This window comes from Calliphora vicina, chromosome 4, assembly GCF_958450345.1.
Source record: "Calliphora vicina chromosome 4, idCalVici1.1, whole genome shotgun sequence".
Lineage (NCBI taxonomy): Eukaryota > Metazoa > Arthropoda > Insecta > Diptera > Calliphoridae > Calliphora > Calliphora vicina.
The window spans coordinates 103,495,912-103,511,937 of record NC_088783.1 but is presented as its reverse complement, the minus strand read 5'-3'; the positions used below and the strand labels follow the sequence as shown (position 1 = coordinate 103,511,937).

The following is a 16,026-nucleotide window of genomic DNA, read 5'->3' as shown; positions in this document are numbered from 1 at the left end:
AAACTTTTCTGTCAAAAATGTATGTATTGTTACTTTGTTACCTTTTAAAAATTGTTGTTTATTTCCTTTAATTAGACCGTATTATTTTGTTTGAAAATAATAGTAGTTTAAAAATGGCAACAACTCTAAAATAAAGCTTGTCTGAAAAACTGTGCCTACAAATGAAAAAAACCGGCAAATGCTTTTGTTGGATTTAAAAACAAATAAACACACTTTTTCAATAAAATCAAAAAAAAAACAATAATCAATTGTAAACTTTAGCAAGCATTTTCATTTGAAAACTAAAGTTTTTATCGAAAAAAAAATTAAAATTAAATCTTCAGCCTTAACAATTACCAACTTCGAGCGGCTCTAACAACCAAAAGTTTTACCCGATTTAAGAACGGTTTTGGTATTTCCACAAAATATTATAGTTCAATTTTTGATTTTTGTCACGGTTTTCAGAATGAGAAACTGTGCGCCGGTTAGAAATGGCAGATTTATTATTTGTTAGTCGAAATAATCCGACTAACCCCCATTAACACGAAGTCTGGTTAAGTGTTAACTAATAGTTATACTGACATTTTTCATAGAAAAATAATTTTAAACGACAGTATAACTATTAGTTAGCACCTAACCAGACTTCGTGTTAATGTGGGTTACCGTTTGCCTTTAACCGTTTCGAATCGGTGATCAACCTTGGTTAAAGCTCATAATTAAAAACTGCTTAGTTGATATCAATTTTCATTGTTTATTTTATCTCTTGTGTGGAAAATTTAATTGTTTATTTTGTATAAATTTTCTTATAAGAAAATTCTCAAGCAATTAAATTGATTCGTGAAACATGACAAATATTTTGATTATAATTTAATTTTTTGATTTGAATTTTTAAAGTTCATTAAATCATATAAGTATAAATAAAATTATACGATTTCTTCAATATTAGTTTAACACTTAAAGTAGCAATAAAAAAGTTCTGTGAATAGAAAAAGTATTAAAAATGAAGTTCCTTATTGTGTTTGCATATTTGATTTTGGCCGCTTGTAGTATACGGGTAAATAAAGGATACAAATGCATAAATAAATTTTAAAATAAATTATTTTGGTGGAATTAAAATTTATAAATAAAGTAATTAATTCGAAATTGTTTGCCTTAACTTGTTTGGTTAACATTGTTTCAAGTCGTCTTGTTGTTTTAATGAAGGCTTTCTCTTCTTCGTCGTCCTCCCAACAAGGGATATTATGTCATCGTAGCAATGTCATTCGAGTCCTCAATATCTCCTCTGTACACATCTGCCCGATATCCCGTGATATTAAATTTATTCCTCGAATAATATTGGCTTAAGTTAAGGTAACACATCCAAAACTTTCATGTGATATTTCGATAAATATTTGGATGACATTCTGCGGAAGGTGGAATACGTTTTCATAGTCCGTATCGAAAACGTGTTTGGAGTACAAAAAATCTAAATTACTTATGAGATGGCATGGCTTTAAATTTCGAATGTGTTTGACTATATATACACATAATTTTTAATTGAAATTGAGAACAATATTCCCGATATTTAGAAAATTCTAAATTAAATTGGGAATATGAAGTTGAAGAAGTTGAGAATATTGCAATTGAAATTCAGAAAAATTTAAATGAAATTGAGAAATTTTTAATTTAAATATCCAGCCTGCGGTACCAATTACTTCTATTAGGTGCATGTTGAGGTCACGAGATCACCTGCTTTACAGATCTGAAATAATCGATTCTTTAGTAATGTGTGAATGGAAATTGGAAGCATTTGAATATAAAAAATAGTTTAATAACCGAAATGTAATGTAGTTTTTATCATCGATACTGTAATGATATCCTACGATTTTAAAAATCGACGTCAGCATCTACATGACACTCCCCAGAAGAGGACCAACCCAAAACTGCAGTTACAGGACCGTAAATTCTTTCGAATTTAGCTAAGTCCTGCCAATGTATTTTGAGAAAATACTTCTACTTTGAGGTAAACGAAGCCGGATATCTCTTCTCCATCTTAACCAGATAAGCTAGAGATTTCCAGGTTCCGCTCCTAGCTTCCTCTTCCTTCATTTGGCTGTTATTCAAAATATTACGAGGAGGGGCATTTGGAAACTCCTCCACAGCGACCTGCCGAACTAGCTTCATGCTCTCAATGCCATGTGGGCGATCTTCTAACGATCGACTCTTTTGGATTCTGACTGTTACAGTGATATCTAGCTCCTCGTCGGAGAGCAGGGCCACCTCCTTGAACTTTTGAATGGTACTCGGTTCACCAATAGAGTCTCTCGAAAATCACAGAAGACCGTCCACATCTAAAATCTAAACCAGCATTTCATACTCCATTATCCTGGCATGATACGGATACCCCTTCTTCCCTGAAAACCGTATCTGCAACTCCAGCTATCTTTTCATCATTTCTGTACCCACTCCTCCTACTAAATACTTTTCAATTAACTTCCGGTCTTCAATTTTGTTCCCACGAGTGTGCACGTAATAACGGACCATCTCACACAGTGACGGCATTCGCGGACTAGGCACCTAACATACTGAGGGGAACTGTTAGCGGTTAGTTTCTATAAGCACTAAATAACCATACAGGCTATCAACTACGTTGGCTTTAAAAGTGCATATATAACGTTCTACCCAGCGGTGAAGCACCTATTAAACAAGGAGCGAACCTAGTGTAAAATTAAGTATTGCCTATTGTTAGCTATAATCTAGTCCAAAGTAAAGCGTATCCCAGAGAGAGCGTTCTGCATCGATCGAAACAAATAGTAGTCGGACGGACATGGTCTGGACACGGGTGAGGCAAAACTTCCCAACTACTTCTTTCTAAATAGTTTTTAGCAGGTAATGCAACATGTGGAATACCGTTGGCATGATGGAATATTACGGTTTTATGTCTGACCGCATATTCTGAGTGTTATTCGGCCAATGTTGCAGGTTCCCTGTTATGGTCTGGCCAGATTTCAGCAGCTCAGAATAAATAGGACCCTTTTGGTCTCACCAATTATAGAGCATTAACTTATCTCCATGGATATTTGCCTTTGGTGTCGATTCGGATGGTTGGCCGGGTTTCACGTACGATTTCTTTCGCTTCGGGTTATCAGAATGGATCCATTTTTCATCGCAAGTAATGATTCGGTGCAAAAATGATTTCCTTTTATAGCGTTGAATCAGCATTTCAGATATACAAAATCATCTTTCAAGATTTCTTAGCTTCATTCGATACAAAACTTGGATTGAAACCGGGTTCAGGTGCTGCTCAATCAACAGGAATATCCATATTTACTATGACATGACCACAGTTATTATGTTTCCATGCTTTTAGTTTTATTTTAATATGTTGTTCGGGGTTATTTGCAAAGTGTCTGTGGTAACCAGTTGTGGGTAGTGTACATTGCCTTAGATCGAAGCTTTTTATAAAGATTTTCAAGCAACAGTAATATTTTCCTGAACATCGTCAATGTTATATGATACAATAGATGATTTTGAAAACCATAACTAAATATCTAAACAATTTCAGAAATACTACTGCCTACATCAAAGCGAATTAATTCGGATATTGGCGCGAAAATCTTCACGACTGCACAACTCTTTTGTCTCATATAAAGTTTTGAAATTTGATTGTAAATCAATTTTAGAAATAGATAATAATTCAAAGATAACACAGGGCAACAAATTCAAAAAAATTTTAGAGGCTTTTTAAACCACTACACAATTTTGATGGTTCCAGTAGTACAAATATGGTCCAAATTTTAAATTATATGGAAAAGTTTTTTAAAAATTTTTTTTTCTGAAATTGCGAATTTTTGCGGATGTAAAAATATGGTCGAAATTTTAAATTCTATGGAATTTTTTTTTTTAAATTTTTTTTTCTAAAATTGGGAATTTTTGTAGATGTTTCTCCACATAATTTATGATAACTCCAAAAGGGTTAGTCCGATATTAATGAAGTAGACTTAAAAAAGTTTCAATTTACATAACCTTTAATATGTTTATATATTGCGTTTTAATCGGCTCAGTAGTTTCGGAGTTATAATAATAAATTGAAGCAACAAATTTATTTTTAACTTGAAAATAGCAAATTTTTGTGTTTTAAAAAAATCATGAAAAATCGAAAACGGCAGAAATTGTTAAGGTTTATTGCTTTATCGCAAACCCAAATATAACGCCAACTAAATGAGATATCGATCATAAAAATCGATTGATTCTTTTCGAATTTATTCACAATTACGTGAATTCGCTCATTTTCACAAAATTTTACTTTTTTGTTTGATATACATACATAAAATTGAGTTCTTCTTTCGATTGATTGAATTTTGAAAACATTTTCCCCATGCTATGTACAAAATTTAACAAATGTATTGCGTTTCAATCGGCTCAGTAGTTTCGGAATTATAATAACAAATTGAAGCAAAGAAATATATTTTTTACATGAAATAAAATCTATAATTACTAAATTTCTTGTATTCAATGCAAGGTTTAAAGAATTTTTTACAATATTATAATTAAAAATTTATTTTTTAAGGCTGAGTTAACCAAAGAGGAAGCAATTGCCATTGCAACTGGCTGTAAAGAAGAAGCTGGTGCCTCAGATGGTAAATAAATAAAAAAAGCGACCAAAATACATTTAAAAATAATTCTGAAAATTACAGACGATTTTGAGGCCATGGTTTCACATCAACCAGCCGTGAGTCAAGAAGGGAAATGTATGCATGCTTGTGCTTTAAAGAAATTCGGTGTGGTAAGTATATTCTATTCGATAACTAATTTTTATTACGATATTGTATATATTTTATAAAATTTTAGTTAAGTGATGAGGGTAAATTAGTTAAAGATGTTGCACTGGAATTATCAGAATCTTTGATTAAGGATGAGGAGAAAAAAGCGCTTATGGCTGATATAGTTGAAACCTGTGACCAACTGGAAGTTAGTGATGATCAGTAAGTATTTAATCTAGATTTAAATTTAAGTTCTCTATTTAATAATATTTTCTGTTATCAGCTGCGAAGCTGCTGAAGAATATGGACAGTGCTGGAGAAATGAATTTGAAGCTAAAGGTATCTCCCCTGATGAAGATTTAGTTTAATAAATACTCGCTCACTTCTTAAGTCTGCAACTTGAACGACTCAGCGACATGAATTGCTTTTGTGTAATGGACATTTCTTTTTAACTTTAAAAAAATTCTGGGAACTTAGATTCAATTAGTGTCAACAAACCATGTATCTGCAAAGTATTATTAAGTATTTTGTAAGTGTATGCATATGAAAAAATCATTAATAAAAAATATAGCTAAATAAAAAATGTTGTAGTACATCTCGTCTTTAAGGCGGCCGAATGTGAATATTCGGTCAAACTCAAATAAATATTAGGTCTTCTATTGAATTAAAAATGATAGGGAATGATTTAATGTAACTAAACATTATAAAAGTGTAAAAATAATTTTAAAATAAATAGAAATTCGTGACATAGTTTTTTTTATTTTATTTATGAATGATAATTGCAATCCAATTTTTGCTTAACTTATTCTCAAATAATACCAGCTATAAAGACAAGCTTTATTATTAACTGAAATAATTTGCCAGTTATTAAGAGATTTGTTTATTATTTAATTGCAGAATATCAGAAAAATCGATCAAAATTGACTGTTTGTAATTTCCTATCCCAATTAGTAATTTTAACAACATGTGAAGTAAAATATTCGTTTTATTTATTAACTATTGTTATGTTTCGTAGTTACTAGACAGCGAAAACTTAAAATTTAATTACCAATAATTTTGATTACACCTTAGTTACGTGTAGAAGGTTCATAATAACATAAGTACATTTTACTTGATATGCAGGTAGCATACATCTGATCCTGGCACAACGAGTAGTTTTAGAACACTGTCAGCCCAATCATGAATAAAAAATGCGCGAAAGTTTTTCACATTTTCCCATTTTTCCTATTCAAATTCAGTGTTAACAAGTAAGAGAGCTATATTCGGCTGTGCCGAATCTAATATACCCTTCACCAAATTACACTCCAAAATACAAATTTTAAATATTTTTAGTTAAACAAAAATTATTTTTTCCAAAGTTTTTTTTTTAATTTTTTGGAAAACAAATTTTCGAATTGTTATTTTAAAATTTTTCGGTGAAAAAAAAATTCAGGTTAAAAAATATTTTTTCCGATTTTGACCCATTGTAGGTCCAACTTACTATGGTCTTATATACGTCGTTGCAAAGGTATTTGACATATCTATCATTAGATATCCATATTGTCTATATTAATGACTTAGTAATCCAGATATAGGTCAAACAAGTAAGGGAGCTATATCCGACTGTGCCGAATCTTATATACCCTTCACCAAATTATACTTCAAAATACAAATTTTAAATATTTTTAAGTAAATAAAATTTATTCTTTTTCCAAAGTGGTATTTTTAATTTTTTGGAAAAAAAATTTTAGTCAAATTGTTATTTTTTTTTTAAATTTTAAAAAAAAATTTTTGTATTTCTAAATTTTAAAATATTTTAATTTTTCTTAAATTAAAAAAAAAAAATTTGGTTTTTTTAATTTTTTTTTGGGAAAAAAAATTCGGATTAAAAATTTTTTTCCGATTTTTACCCACTGTAGGACCAACTTACCATGGTCTTATTTACGTCCTTGCAAAGGTTTAGATATCCATATTGTCAATATTAATGAATTAGTAATCCAGGTCAAAAATAGGTAAAAAATCGAGGTGGTCCTGGTCTTTCCTCATATATCAGCCATTTGTAAACCGATTTTGCTGATTTTAAATGTGAAACTTCCCAAAAGCATGTCTGACAGAATTATTGAAGATTTGGATCCCGAAGATATCTGGGGTCTTCAGAATATTGATTTCAACAGACAGACAGACGGACATGGCTTAATCGACTCCGCTATCTATAAGGATCCAGAATCTGTATACCTTATAGGGTCGGAAAATTATATTGTGGAAATTACAAATGGAATGCAAACTTATATATATCCTTCTCAGGATGGTGAAGGGTATAAAAATAGGAAAAGCGAAAAAAACTCCCGCTGATTTTTTATTCATGATTGGCCTAAGTGTGTAATTTTTAGTGTCATTTTTGCAAAAAAGTGATAATTTTCTCAGGCTCATATCTTGCAAACAGTTCGAAATTTTGATTTACTCTCTGAGGCAAAGCTGTATCTCTTGTCATAAAGAACAAAAATTGTGAACACATAAAATCAAAAAAAACTCATCTTCAATATCAAAATCGCAAAAAACTTAAAAAAATTCGATATAAATTTAGAAATGATTTTTTTTAAAGCTGCCTAAAAGTATGCTTTAGTTTATAATAATAATATGGCTCAAAACACTTAATTCCTTTAGTTTTTTCTTACTAACTTATATTGACCTATCTAAACGGTTTTAAGAATCATTCCTAGGAAATTCATATGTTCTAGAAAGTTGTTTATTGAGATCTTAGGTACATTTTTGTACTTGATTGTTTCCTTGAATTTTGAACGGTTTGCTACCTATGGACCTGAATAGGGGAAAATGGTTAAAAATATAGAATTTTTTAAAGTTTTTTGCGATTTTGATCTTGAAGATGAAGTTTTTTTGATTTTGTATATTCACAATTTTTGTTCTTTATGACAAGGGCTACAACTTTGCCTCAGAGATTAAATCAAAATTCCGAATTGTTTGCAAGATATAAGCCTGAGAAAATTATAATTTTTTGCAAAAATTACACCGAGCTCCCAAATCTTTGGGGGCCCATAAAAAAAGTGCATGACTTTGGGCAAAACTAGGAGACATGGGTCTGTTTTTTGGCCTTTTATCACGTAATGTTCGTGTTGCACTGTGAAATTAAAGCAATTAATAGGTTTAGCAGATTGTTGTCCAGTTGTCTTATCTGTAAAGGCTAGTTAAAGTAACCCCGATCGGTACCTCTAGATCAGTGATCGTCACTCATAGTCAGCAGGGACCGATCAATACATTAACTAATGTGGCATGTTTGTTTTAAAAATAATTCAACTTTAAGCTACAAAATAACCACGATTTACGAGTGACAGATTATACTTACCTCTAATGTTTTGTAGGTGTCATTAAGCGTCACTCATATTGTTAAAGTTGAAAATTGAAATCTAATTGATATGTATTTGTTTTTATTTTCATTATTATTGTATTAATTTTTTTTGTTGTGGAAAAGTTAATTGTTTATTTTCTTATAAGCAATTTCTCAAGCAATTAAATTAATACCTCAAAATGAGAATTTATAATAAAAAAAAACAAAACAAAAAGAAAAAAGTTAAATTATTTTATTATAAATTCATTTTTCAGCTTTTAAATTGATCAATTCAAGTAGATATAAATAAACTTTGGAAATTTGTGCAATATTAGTTCATTTATTGTTAAAAGTTGCAATAAAGAAGTTCATTGTTAAGTTTGTACTCCGTGTCAAAAAGTTTTTTAAAAAAATTATAAAGATGAAATTCCTTGTAGTGTTTACAGTTTTAGTTTTGGCCGCTTGTAATATACGGGTAAATAAAGGATACAAATTCATACTAGTTGAATAATAATTAAATCGCAATCTCGATATCAATATTTTTTCTAAAATGTGCCAAATATCTGGTTTGATATCTAATGCATTACTGTTAAAACAGAAAATTATGATCAATTTCAATCCATCACGAATGTCATAACACAAGTGTAGTGTGATCGTTTGACAGTTAAATGACGGTTGTAAAATCTATAACGATACAATTTTTAATGATTTTTTACAAATGAATTAATTGGCTTAAAAAATAAAAAGAATTGATCGAAAATTTATGAATTATCAAGTAAAAAACACAGTTTTTATATTTTCTATATTACTCAAATGATACTGAGTCAGTACTACTGACATTTGATCAAAAGATTTCTAAAAAGGGTTACAGGCGGAATCAAAATGTTTCGGAACTAAATCTACCATATCTAACTGCCTGATTCGATTCTGGACCCAACAGATCACTGAGGAGCAGTGCTGTCACAAATTTTTAAAAACGTATGCCAATTTAAAAGCCCTCATTTAGGCCTATTTCTTGAGCTATTTATCTCTCATAATTAGAGAGTTATACACATTAGAAAATTCAAATTAAAAATGTTCACCATATCTTGGTACGATTACAGTATCGGACACAATTTATAACCGATTTCATTAAAATTTTCTGTTAGTTAGACGATTCCCGTATTTGGAACTTTATGACAGTGACAAAATTATAACAAAACTGAAAGTTTGACAACATTTGTATGGAAATTGTTATTAAAAACATTTTGTTACAATTTTTATAAAGTTCAGAATATGGAGGAATAAATAAAAAAATTCATATGAGAAAAGATTCAAAGGAATATCTTTGAAGCGAGTCCGAAAATTATTGATTTTGGAAATGTTGAATTTTCGTTTTTTTTCCCCGAAAACCACTATTTCTATTTGTTTCCTAGAAAAAATTATAATATTTTAATATTTATTTGAAATGTATCTCTACAATGATACATATCTTTAAACGCCAATTTTGAATTTAAGCTAAGTGTTCTAAAATATGTACAAAGCTGGCATTCTACATTCTACATTCTACAAATCATTCATATTATTTTTTTACCAACCTCGGACCAATTGTGGACTTTAAGGGTGAAATTCGAAAAAATGCAAAAATTTGGATTTTTTGGGAAGTTTCAGTTAGTTTCAATAGGTTTCATCCTTGGACTGAAATAAATTTGATCGAAATATCTTCAAAATTGCTACCTATACTTTGAAAGAGTTTTTCATTTCCCGCACTTTTTCATTTCCCGGGAAATCGGGATAGATTTTGCAATTTCCCGGGATGTCGGTAATTCCCGCCTAGAACAAATTATTCAAAAAAATCTAAAAAGGTCTTTGGTTTTAAAATATAATTAGATGCAAATAAAAAATCCGCAAATTATTATTTTTTTTATATTGATTTGGCAAAGTTTTGCTTATTATATCAAAAATTAAGTAAAGATATTAATTAAAAATTTAAGAAAACCCAATAATATTAAACTAAATTCAATTCCACGAAAGTTGGTTCTATTCCAAAAATTTACGTTTTACTCTTTGTGAAAAAGCAAAATACTACAATAATTCCACTTTCGATCGGAATAGAATTCTGTGACAGCCCTGAACATTCACGAGTTTTTGGAATAATTTGAATAATGAACTTGTTATTGGTCTATTTGGGTAAAATCTTTTTTATTGTGTGAATCTTCTGCATGTTTTGGATCTTTAAGCTTATTTTAGAAAAAGTCAAGTTCAAAAACCATCACATAAATCTAAGGAATAGTTCCCGGGAATTCCGGACAATTTCCCGGGATTGAAACATTTGAGGAATTCCCAAGATTTCGCGTCCCAGGAATTACAGTGAAAAACTCTAAGTTTAATCGACTCTGAAATAGCAGATTCTGAGTCGATCGGTATACTGGGGTGGTGTTGGACTATTATTTTCGTTGCATAATACCATGGTGGTGTAGGGTATAAAAATTAAAAGATATTATTACAAGTTGGAATTTCCAACATACAAAAAACTAATTCTTTGACAAAAAACTAATTCTTGAACTTCATTCATAGGCTTTTATTTGAATTGAATTCATTTATTGTTGAATCAATTCATAACTGAATTCATTCATCCTTTAAATGATTAAATTTGTGTTAATTCAAATCTAATCCATTCAATTCAATTAAAATATTTTTTCTTTATTGAATGTTTTAGTTTTAAAAATTTACTTAAACCCATTTGTAATAGATTTGAATTAAAGATATAATCATTCTGTACATTTTATTCAGCTATTTTGTAGTGGATTTGAATTACAAAAAACTTGAATGAATTCTCTAAGGAATGAATTCAATACGTTTGAAGTATTTAGGAATTAAGACAACGAATTAATTCTTGCTGAATTGTTTATTGGAATGCATTCGAATGGTTCAGAAAATTTATATAAATTTGCATCAAATATTTTTAAAGAACTGTTGTTGTTTAAAAGTTTTCGAATTATTAGTTTTTTTCGAAACTTATGTATGTAATTTTGTAACCAAAAGAAAATGACGTATTTCCAAACTTCGGAGTTGATATGGCATAGATTAATAGGGCCCATACACAACACCATCATGATTGTGCAATCAAGTGATTGTTCCAGCTGATTGATCGTGTATGAGCTTGTAGTGTGATTGTACCAGCTGCTGGTGCTTTATCAAAAATAGTTTGATATTTTTTTGATTGAACCAGCATGATTGAATCGTGTGTTGTAAAATTAGATCATAAAATTTAAATCGTCAAGACATAAACATCAAAAAATAAAAAAAAATAAATATGAATGCCAAAGAAAAAAATATTTTGGGGAGAATTTTTCGAAGTTTATAAAACAATGCCTTGCCTATGAATTAAAAAACCAATGCTACAATAAAATGGTAGAACAATTGAAAGAGGTGGGCCAAGAGCAAGAATGGTAAAAAAATCAACGTTTTTCGAATACTGCAGGAACAGATGATGTTTTGGAGTCTTCGTTGTGGTATTACGATAAACTCCATTTTTGGAAGATCAGGAATGTTCCAGAGAAGAAAAATGTACCATCTTCTTTTAGAAGTTTAGTGTGTCCTAGTTCTCCTTTGTTTTCTAGCAATTTCTTCATCCAAACACGTTTTTTTTTGATCATTTTTCGTTTTTGTTTATCATTATTCATTACAAACTTTTCCACACAATTTTTGGTAAAAAATTAATTTTGTACCAGCATGCTGGAGTAATGTGTGCTTCAAACTTAATTGCACAATAACTTCATTGCTCAATAATGATGGTGTTGTGTATGGGCCCTATAATATTATCTGATTTTACTCAAATTTTCAGCTTTGAAGTTTAAGTGTCACACTTATTCGAACCGCAACTCTCATAATACGAAAAAACAACCTACTGGATATATCTAGTTCTTAAAATCTATAGTTTTCAGTAAACATTTTTTTTAGTCCGACATGTTATTTTTTTATGTTATTATAATTCAAAATTATCTGCAATTTTATAACGATTATAAACATTTTATTAATAAACTCAATTTTTTTTAAGGCTCAATTAACCAAAGTGGAAGCAATTGCCATTGCCACTGGCTGTAAAGAAGAGACTGGTGCATCCGATGGTAAATACAATACTTTGCAATTATGTACACTATCACAAATTCTAACTGTTTCTTTAAACTAATTTTAAAATTTAAATACAGCCGATTTTGAAGCCATGATTAAACATCAACCAGCCGATACCAAAGAGGGTAAATGTATGCGTGCTTGTGCTCTAAAGAAATTCGGTGTGGTAAGTGTAATTTTCTATTTCTAATTATCTTTATAACATAATAAAATTTCATTACATTTCTACTACAGATGAGCGATGATGGTAAAATGCTTAAGGATGCAGCCATAGAATTGTCTAAATCTCTTGTTAAGGATGATGACAAAAAGGAGCTTGTTGCTGGGGTTATAGAAGCTTGTGAGGGCTTAAAAGTCAGTGATGATCAGTAAGTTTTTTATTTTGAGTACATATGTATGTATATGAAAACAAGTTTATTTTTTAATAACATTTTCCATTTCAGTTGCGAAGCTGCTGAAGAATACGGTAGCTGCTTGAAAAAAGAATTTGAATCTAAAGGTATCTCCTCTACTGAAGATTTGCTTTAATACTCATTCCTTAAGTCTCGTACTTGCTTGACTCAACAACGACTTAAATCGCTTTTGTTTAATGGACATTTCTTTTTTAACTTTAACAATTTCTGGGAATTTAAATTTATAGTGTCAACGAACTATAAATGAAGTTTCATTAAGTATTTTTAATTGTGCGCATGCTAAATAAAATGTGAATAAAAAAAAACATAAAAAGATTAAGTTTTATAGCTTTTGACATAAAATGTAAGGTATGGCTTAATAACAAAATCATAATTATACCCTACACCACCATAGTGGGGAGGGTATTATGCGTTTGTGCTGATGTTTGTAATGCTCAAAAATATTAGTTAACACCTACCTTAAATAATACCGATTGACTCGGAATTACTTTCTAAGTCGATTACAATTGCGCAAAGTACAGTTCGCAACATTGAAGATATTTCGATCAAAGTTGGCATGTACACCAAGAACGAAGCCTATTGACATGGCTGAAATCGGTCCATTATTTCACATAGCCCCCATGCAAATGTCCTCCCGAAATAGAACTTTATCGTTCGTAAATGTTCAATTTCTATAGGTATCTACACAAATTTAGCTCCAAACAAGTAAGAGAGCTATATTCGACTGTGCCGAATATTATATACCCTTTACCAAATTATACTTCAAAATACAAATTTTAAATATTTTTAGGTAAACAAAATTTATTTTTTTTTCATTTTTTGGAAATTTTTTTTTTCGAATTATTAATTTTTTTAAATTTAAATTTTAAATTTTTTTTCGTTTTTTAAATTTTTGTTTTTGGTGACAAAAAAAATTCGGGTTAAAAATAATTTTTTCCAATTTTGACCCATTGTAGGTCCAACTTACTATGGTCTTATATAAGTCGTTGCAAAGGTCTTTGAAATATCTATCATTAGAAATCCATATTGTTTATAATAATGACTTAGTAATCCAGATATAGATTAAAAATAGGTCAAAAATAGAGGTTGTCCTGATATTTTCCTCATATCTCAGCCATTTGTGGACCGATTTTGCTGATTTTAAAAGGAAACTTCTCGAAAGCATATCTGATAGAATTATTGAAGATTTGGATCCTGAAGATATCTGGGGTCTTCAGAAAATTGATTTCAACAGACGGACAGACAGACAGATGGAGATAACTTAATCGACTCCGCTATCTATAAGGATCCAGAAAATATATATACTTTATAGGGTTGGTAAATTATATTGTGGAAATTACAAAGGGAATGACAAACTTATAATATACCCTTCTCACGAAGGTGAAAATTATTTTGCTCATTTACTCAGTGTAGAGTTTGTATTATATGGCTTGACCGACGATACTTTCTTACTTCTTTTATTTTATTATTAAGTGGTTCAGATTTAACAGCACGTTCAAATTATATAACTTTATTATTTAAATTAATCTGAATTTGCCACTAGATCTTGTGATTTGAATCCACTAGACATTTTCTTGTGGGGTTTTCAGAAGTCGCATTTAAATATACAATTTAAATCGTATTCTTCTGTTAAAAAAACCACCTAAAAGGTAATTGGTACTTTTTGGAAATTTTAATTTGTCATAGAACACATGGTTGGTCTCGTGTTGTATCCCGAACAGTGCTATCCGTGACCCCAACATGCATCTGATAGGAGTAAAATACAAATTACACAGTGCAACACGAAAATATAACCATATACGGACAGCACTAGGTAATAAAGGACCAAAAAAAAGACCCGTGTCTACCAGTTTTGCCCAAAGTCATGAACTTTTTTATGGGCCCCTAAAGTTTTGGGGCCTCGGTGTCATTTTTGCAAAAAGTGATAATTTTCTCAAGCAAACAGTTCGGAATTTACTTTCTGAGGCTAAGTTGTAGCCCTTGTTATAAAGAACAAAAATTGTGAACATATAAAATCAAAAACCTTCATCTTCAAGATCAAAATAATAAAAAAAAACCTTAAAAATTTCGATTTTTTCCCCTGTTAAGGACCGTTCAAATTCAAGGAAACCTAAGATCTCAGTAAACAACTTCTTAGAATATATGAACTTCCTAGGAATGATTCTTAACACCGTTTAGGTAGCCGCAAAAAAAAACTAAAATAATTAACTACCTGTTCCACGATGTCGAAAAAATTTGTATGAAAAACTCTCAGTTTTTAAAATTCTTTCGAATAGTTTTCATACAAATTTGTTCGAATCATTTTTCTTTCGACATCGTGAAACAGGCCTTAAGTGTTTTGGGCAGCTTTAAAAAAATTATTTCGCATGTTAAAATTTTTTGCGATTTTGATCGTGAAGATGAAGTTTTTTGATTTTATATGTTCACAATTGTTGTTCTTTATGACAAGGGCTACAACTTTGCCTCAGAGAGTAAATCAAAATTCCGAACTGTTTGCAAGATATGAGCCTGAGAAAATGATCACTTTTTTGAAAAATGGACACCGAGGCCACAAATCTATAGGGGCCCATTTTTGGTCTTTTATCACGTACTGGTATCCGTATATGGTTATATTTCCATGACTTAAAAAATTAAAAATTTCTCAACTTCATTAAGAAGTTTATTTGGAATCGTGGAGAAATACACACAGTGCGGAAACTAGAAAAAAACTCAAACAAAAAAACATACTCAAAAAAATTACATCTACGAGTGTTGTTTTTGTTTTCACATTGTTTTTTTTATTTACTAATGCATTCTCACCTCTTTGATTTTTGACAACTGAGTTAGGTCTTTGACAGGAAAGTTTCCGATCTATGTTTGAAATTTTCTCAAAATGGAAATTCTCAATTTTATTTGGATTTTTCTCAATTTCATACTTAAACTTTTTATTTTAATTGGAATTTTATCAATTTTAATTAAAAATTTATTTATTTTGGTTTTTCTCAATTTCACATAGAAATTTTCTGTCATCAACATAATTAACACAAAGTTGAAAAACTTTGTTGGCATCAACGAAAATATCAATATACTTGGGATGGGAGATACCACTCCACTGTTCTGATCCCACCCACTTTTATATATTTCATGTACAATGGTAACAAAAAACATTATTGGTACGCCCAATAATCCAATTCGCCACATTTTCAGTCAACTAAGTACAATGTTAACGAAATAAATCCTTCAAAGCTTTACGGATATTTGATAAAATTATTTATTTTGTATGTGAGGTTCCATGTCCAATAATAATAACCAGGCAAATTAGTTAAATTTTAAAAAGTGTTTAGCACAAAGTATTGAATAGTCTCGCAATTTTGGTGTTCCAGTTATTTAAAATTTACTATGTACTTTGTACAGAAGGTGCCATACCCACTGTACCAAGTGAAAATAAATTGATTCATACAAAGTTTAAATAACTACT

The 16,026-nt window shown here is 30.1% G+C and overlaps 2 protein-coding genes across 2 annotated transcripts; both read left to right on the top strand.

Annotated features, from left to right (window-relative positions):
- Positions 1-947: 947 nt before the first annotated feature.
- LOC135957919 (general odorant-binding protein 19d-like) lies at positions 948-5,089 on the top strand. Its single transcript, XM_065508762.1, has 5 exons — positions 948-1,033; positions 4,529-4,598; positions 4,656-4,744; positions 4,810-4,943; positions 5,005-5,089. The coding sequence occupies exons 1-5, from the start codon at positions 980-982 to the stop codon at positions 5,087-5,089; spliced, it is 432 nt and encodes a 143-aa protein (XP_065364834.1). The 5' UTR covers positions 948-979.
- Positions 5,090-8,357: 3,268 nt separating this feature from the next.
- LOC135957918 (general odorant-binding protein 28a-like) lies at positions 8,358-12,882 on the top strand. The gene is made up of 5 exons (XM_065508760.1): positions 8,358-8,518; positions 12,083-12,152; positions 12,234-12,322; positions 12,391-12,524; positions 12,600-12,882. Exons 1-5 carry the CDS (start codon positions 8,465-8,467, stop codon positions 12,682-12,684), a joined length of 432 nt encoding a protein of 143 aa, XP_065364832.1. The 5' UTR covers positions 8,358-8,464; the 3' UTR covers positions 12,685-12,882.
- The last annotated feature ends 3,144 nt before the right edge of the window (positions 12,883-16,026 follow it).

What these genes read in the sequence shown, in the direction of transcription:
- LOC135957919 (XM_065508762.1), top strand. Translation starts at nt 980, where the DNA reads ATGAAGTTCCTTATTGTGTTTGCATATTTGATTTTGGCCGCTTGTAGT. An exon ending in AGAAGCTGGTGCCTCAGATG is followed by an intron (nt 4,599 to 4,655) that starts GTAAATAAATAA and finishes TGAAAATTACAG; the next exon opens with ACGATTTTGAGGCCATGGTT. An exon ending in CTGGAAGTTAGTGATGATCA is followed by an intron (nt 4,944 to 5,004) that starts GTAAGTATTTAA and finishes TTCTGTTATCAG; the next exon opens with CTGCGAAGCTGCTGAAGAAT.
- LOC135957918 (XM_065508760.1), top strand. Translation starts at nt 8,465, where the DNA reads ATGAAATTCCTTGTAGTGTTTACAGTTTTAGTTTTGGCCGCTTGTAAT. An exon ending in AGAGACTGGTGCATCCGATG is followed by an intron (nt 12,153 to 12,233) that starts GTAAATACAATA and finishes ATTTAAATACAG; the next exon opens with CCGATTTTGAAGCCATGATT. An exon ending in TTAAAAGTCAGTGATGATCA is followed by an intron (nt 12,525 to 12,599) that starts GTAAGTTTTTTA and finishes TTTCCATTTCAG; the next exon opens with TTGCGAAGCTGCTGAAGAAT.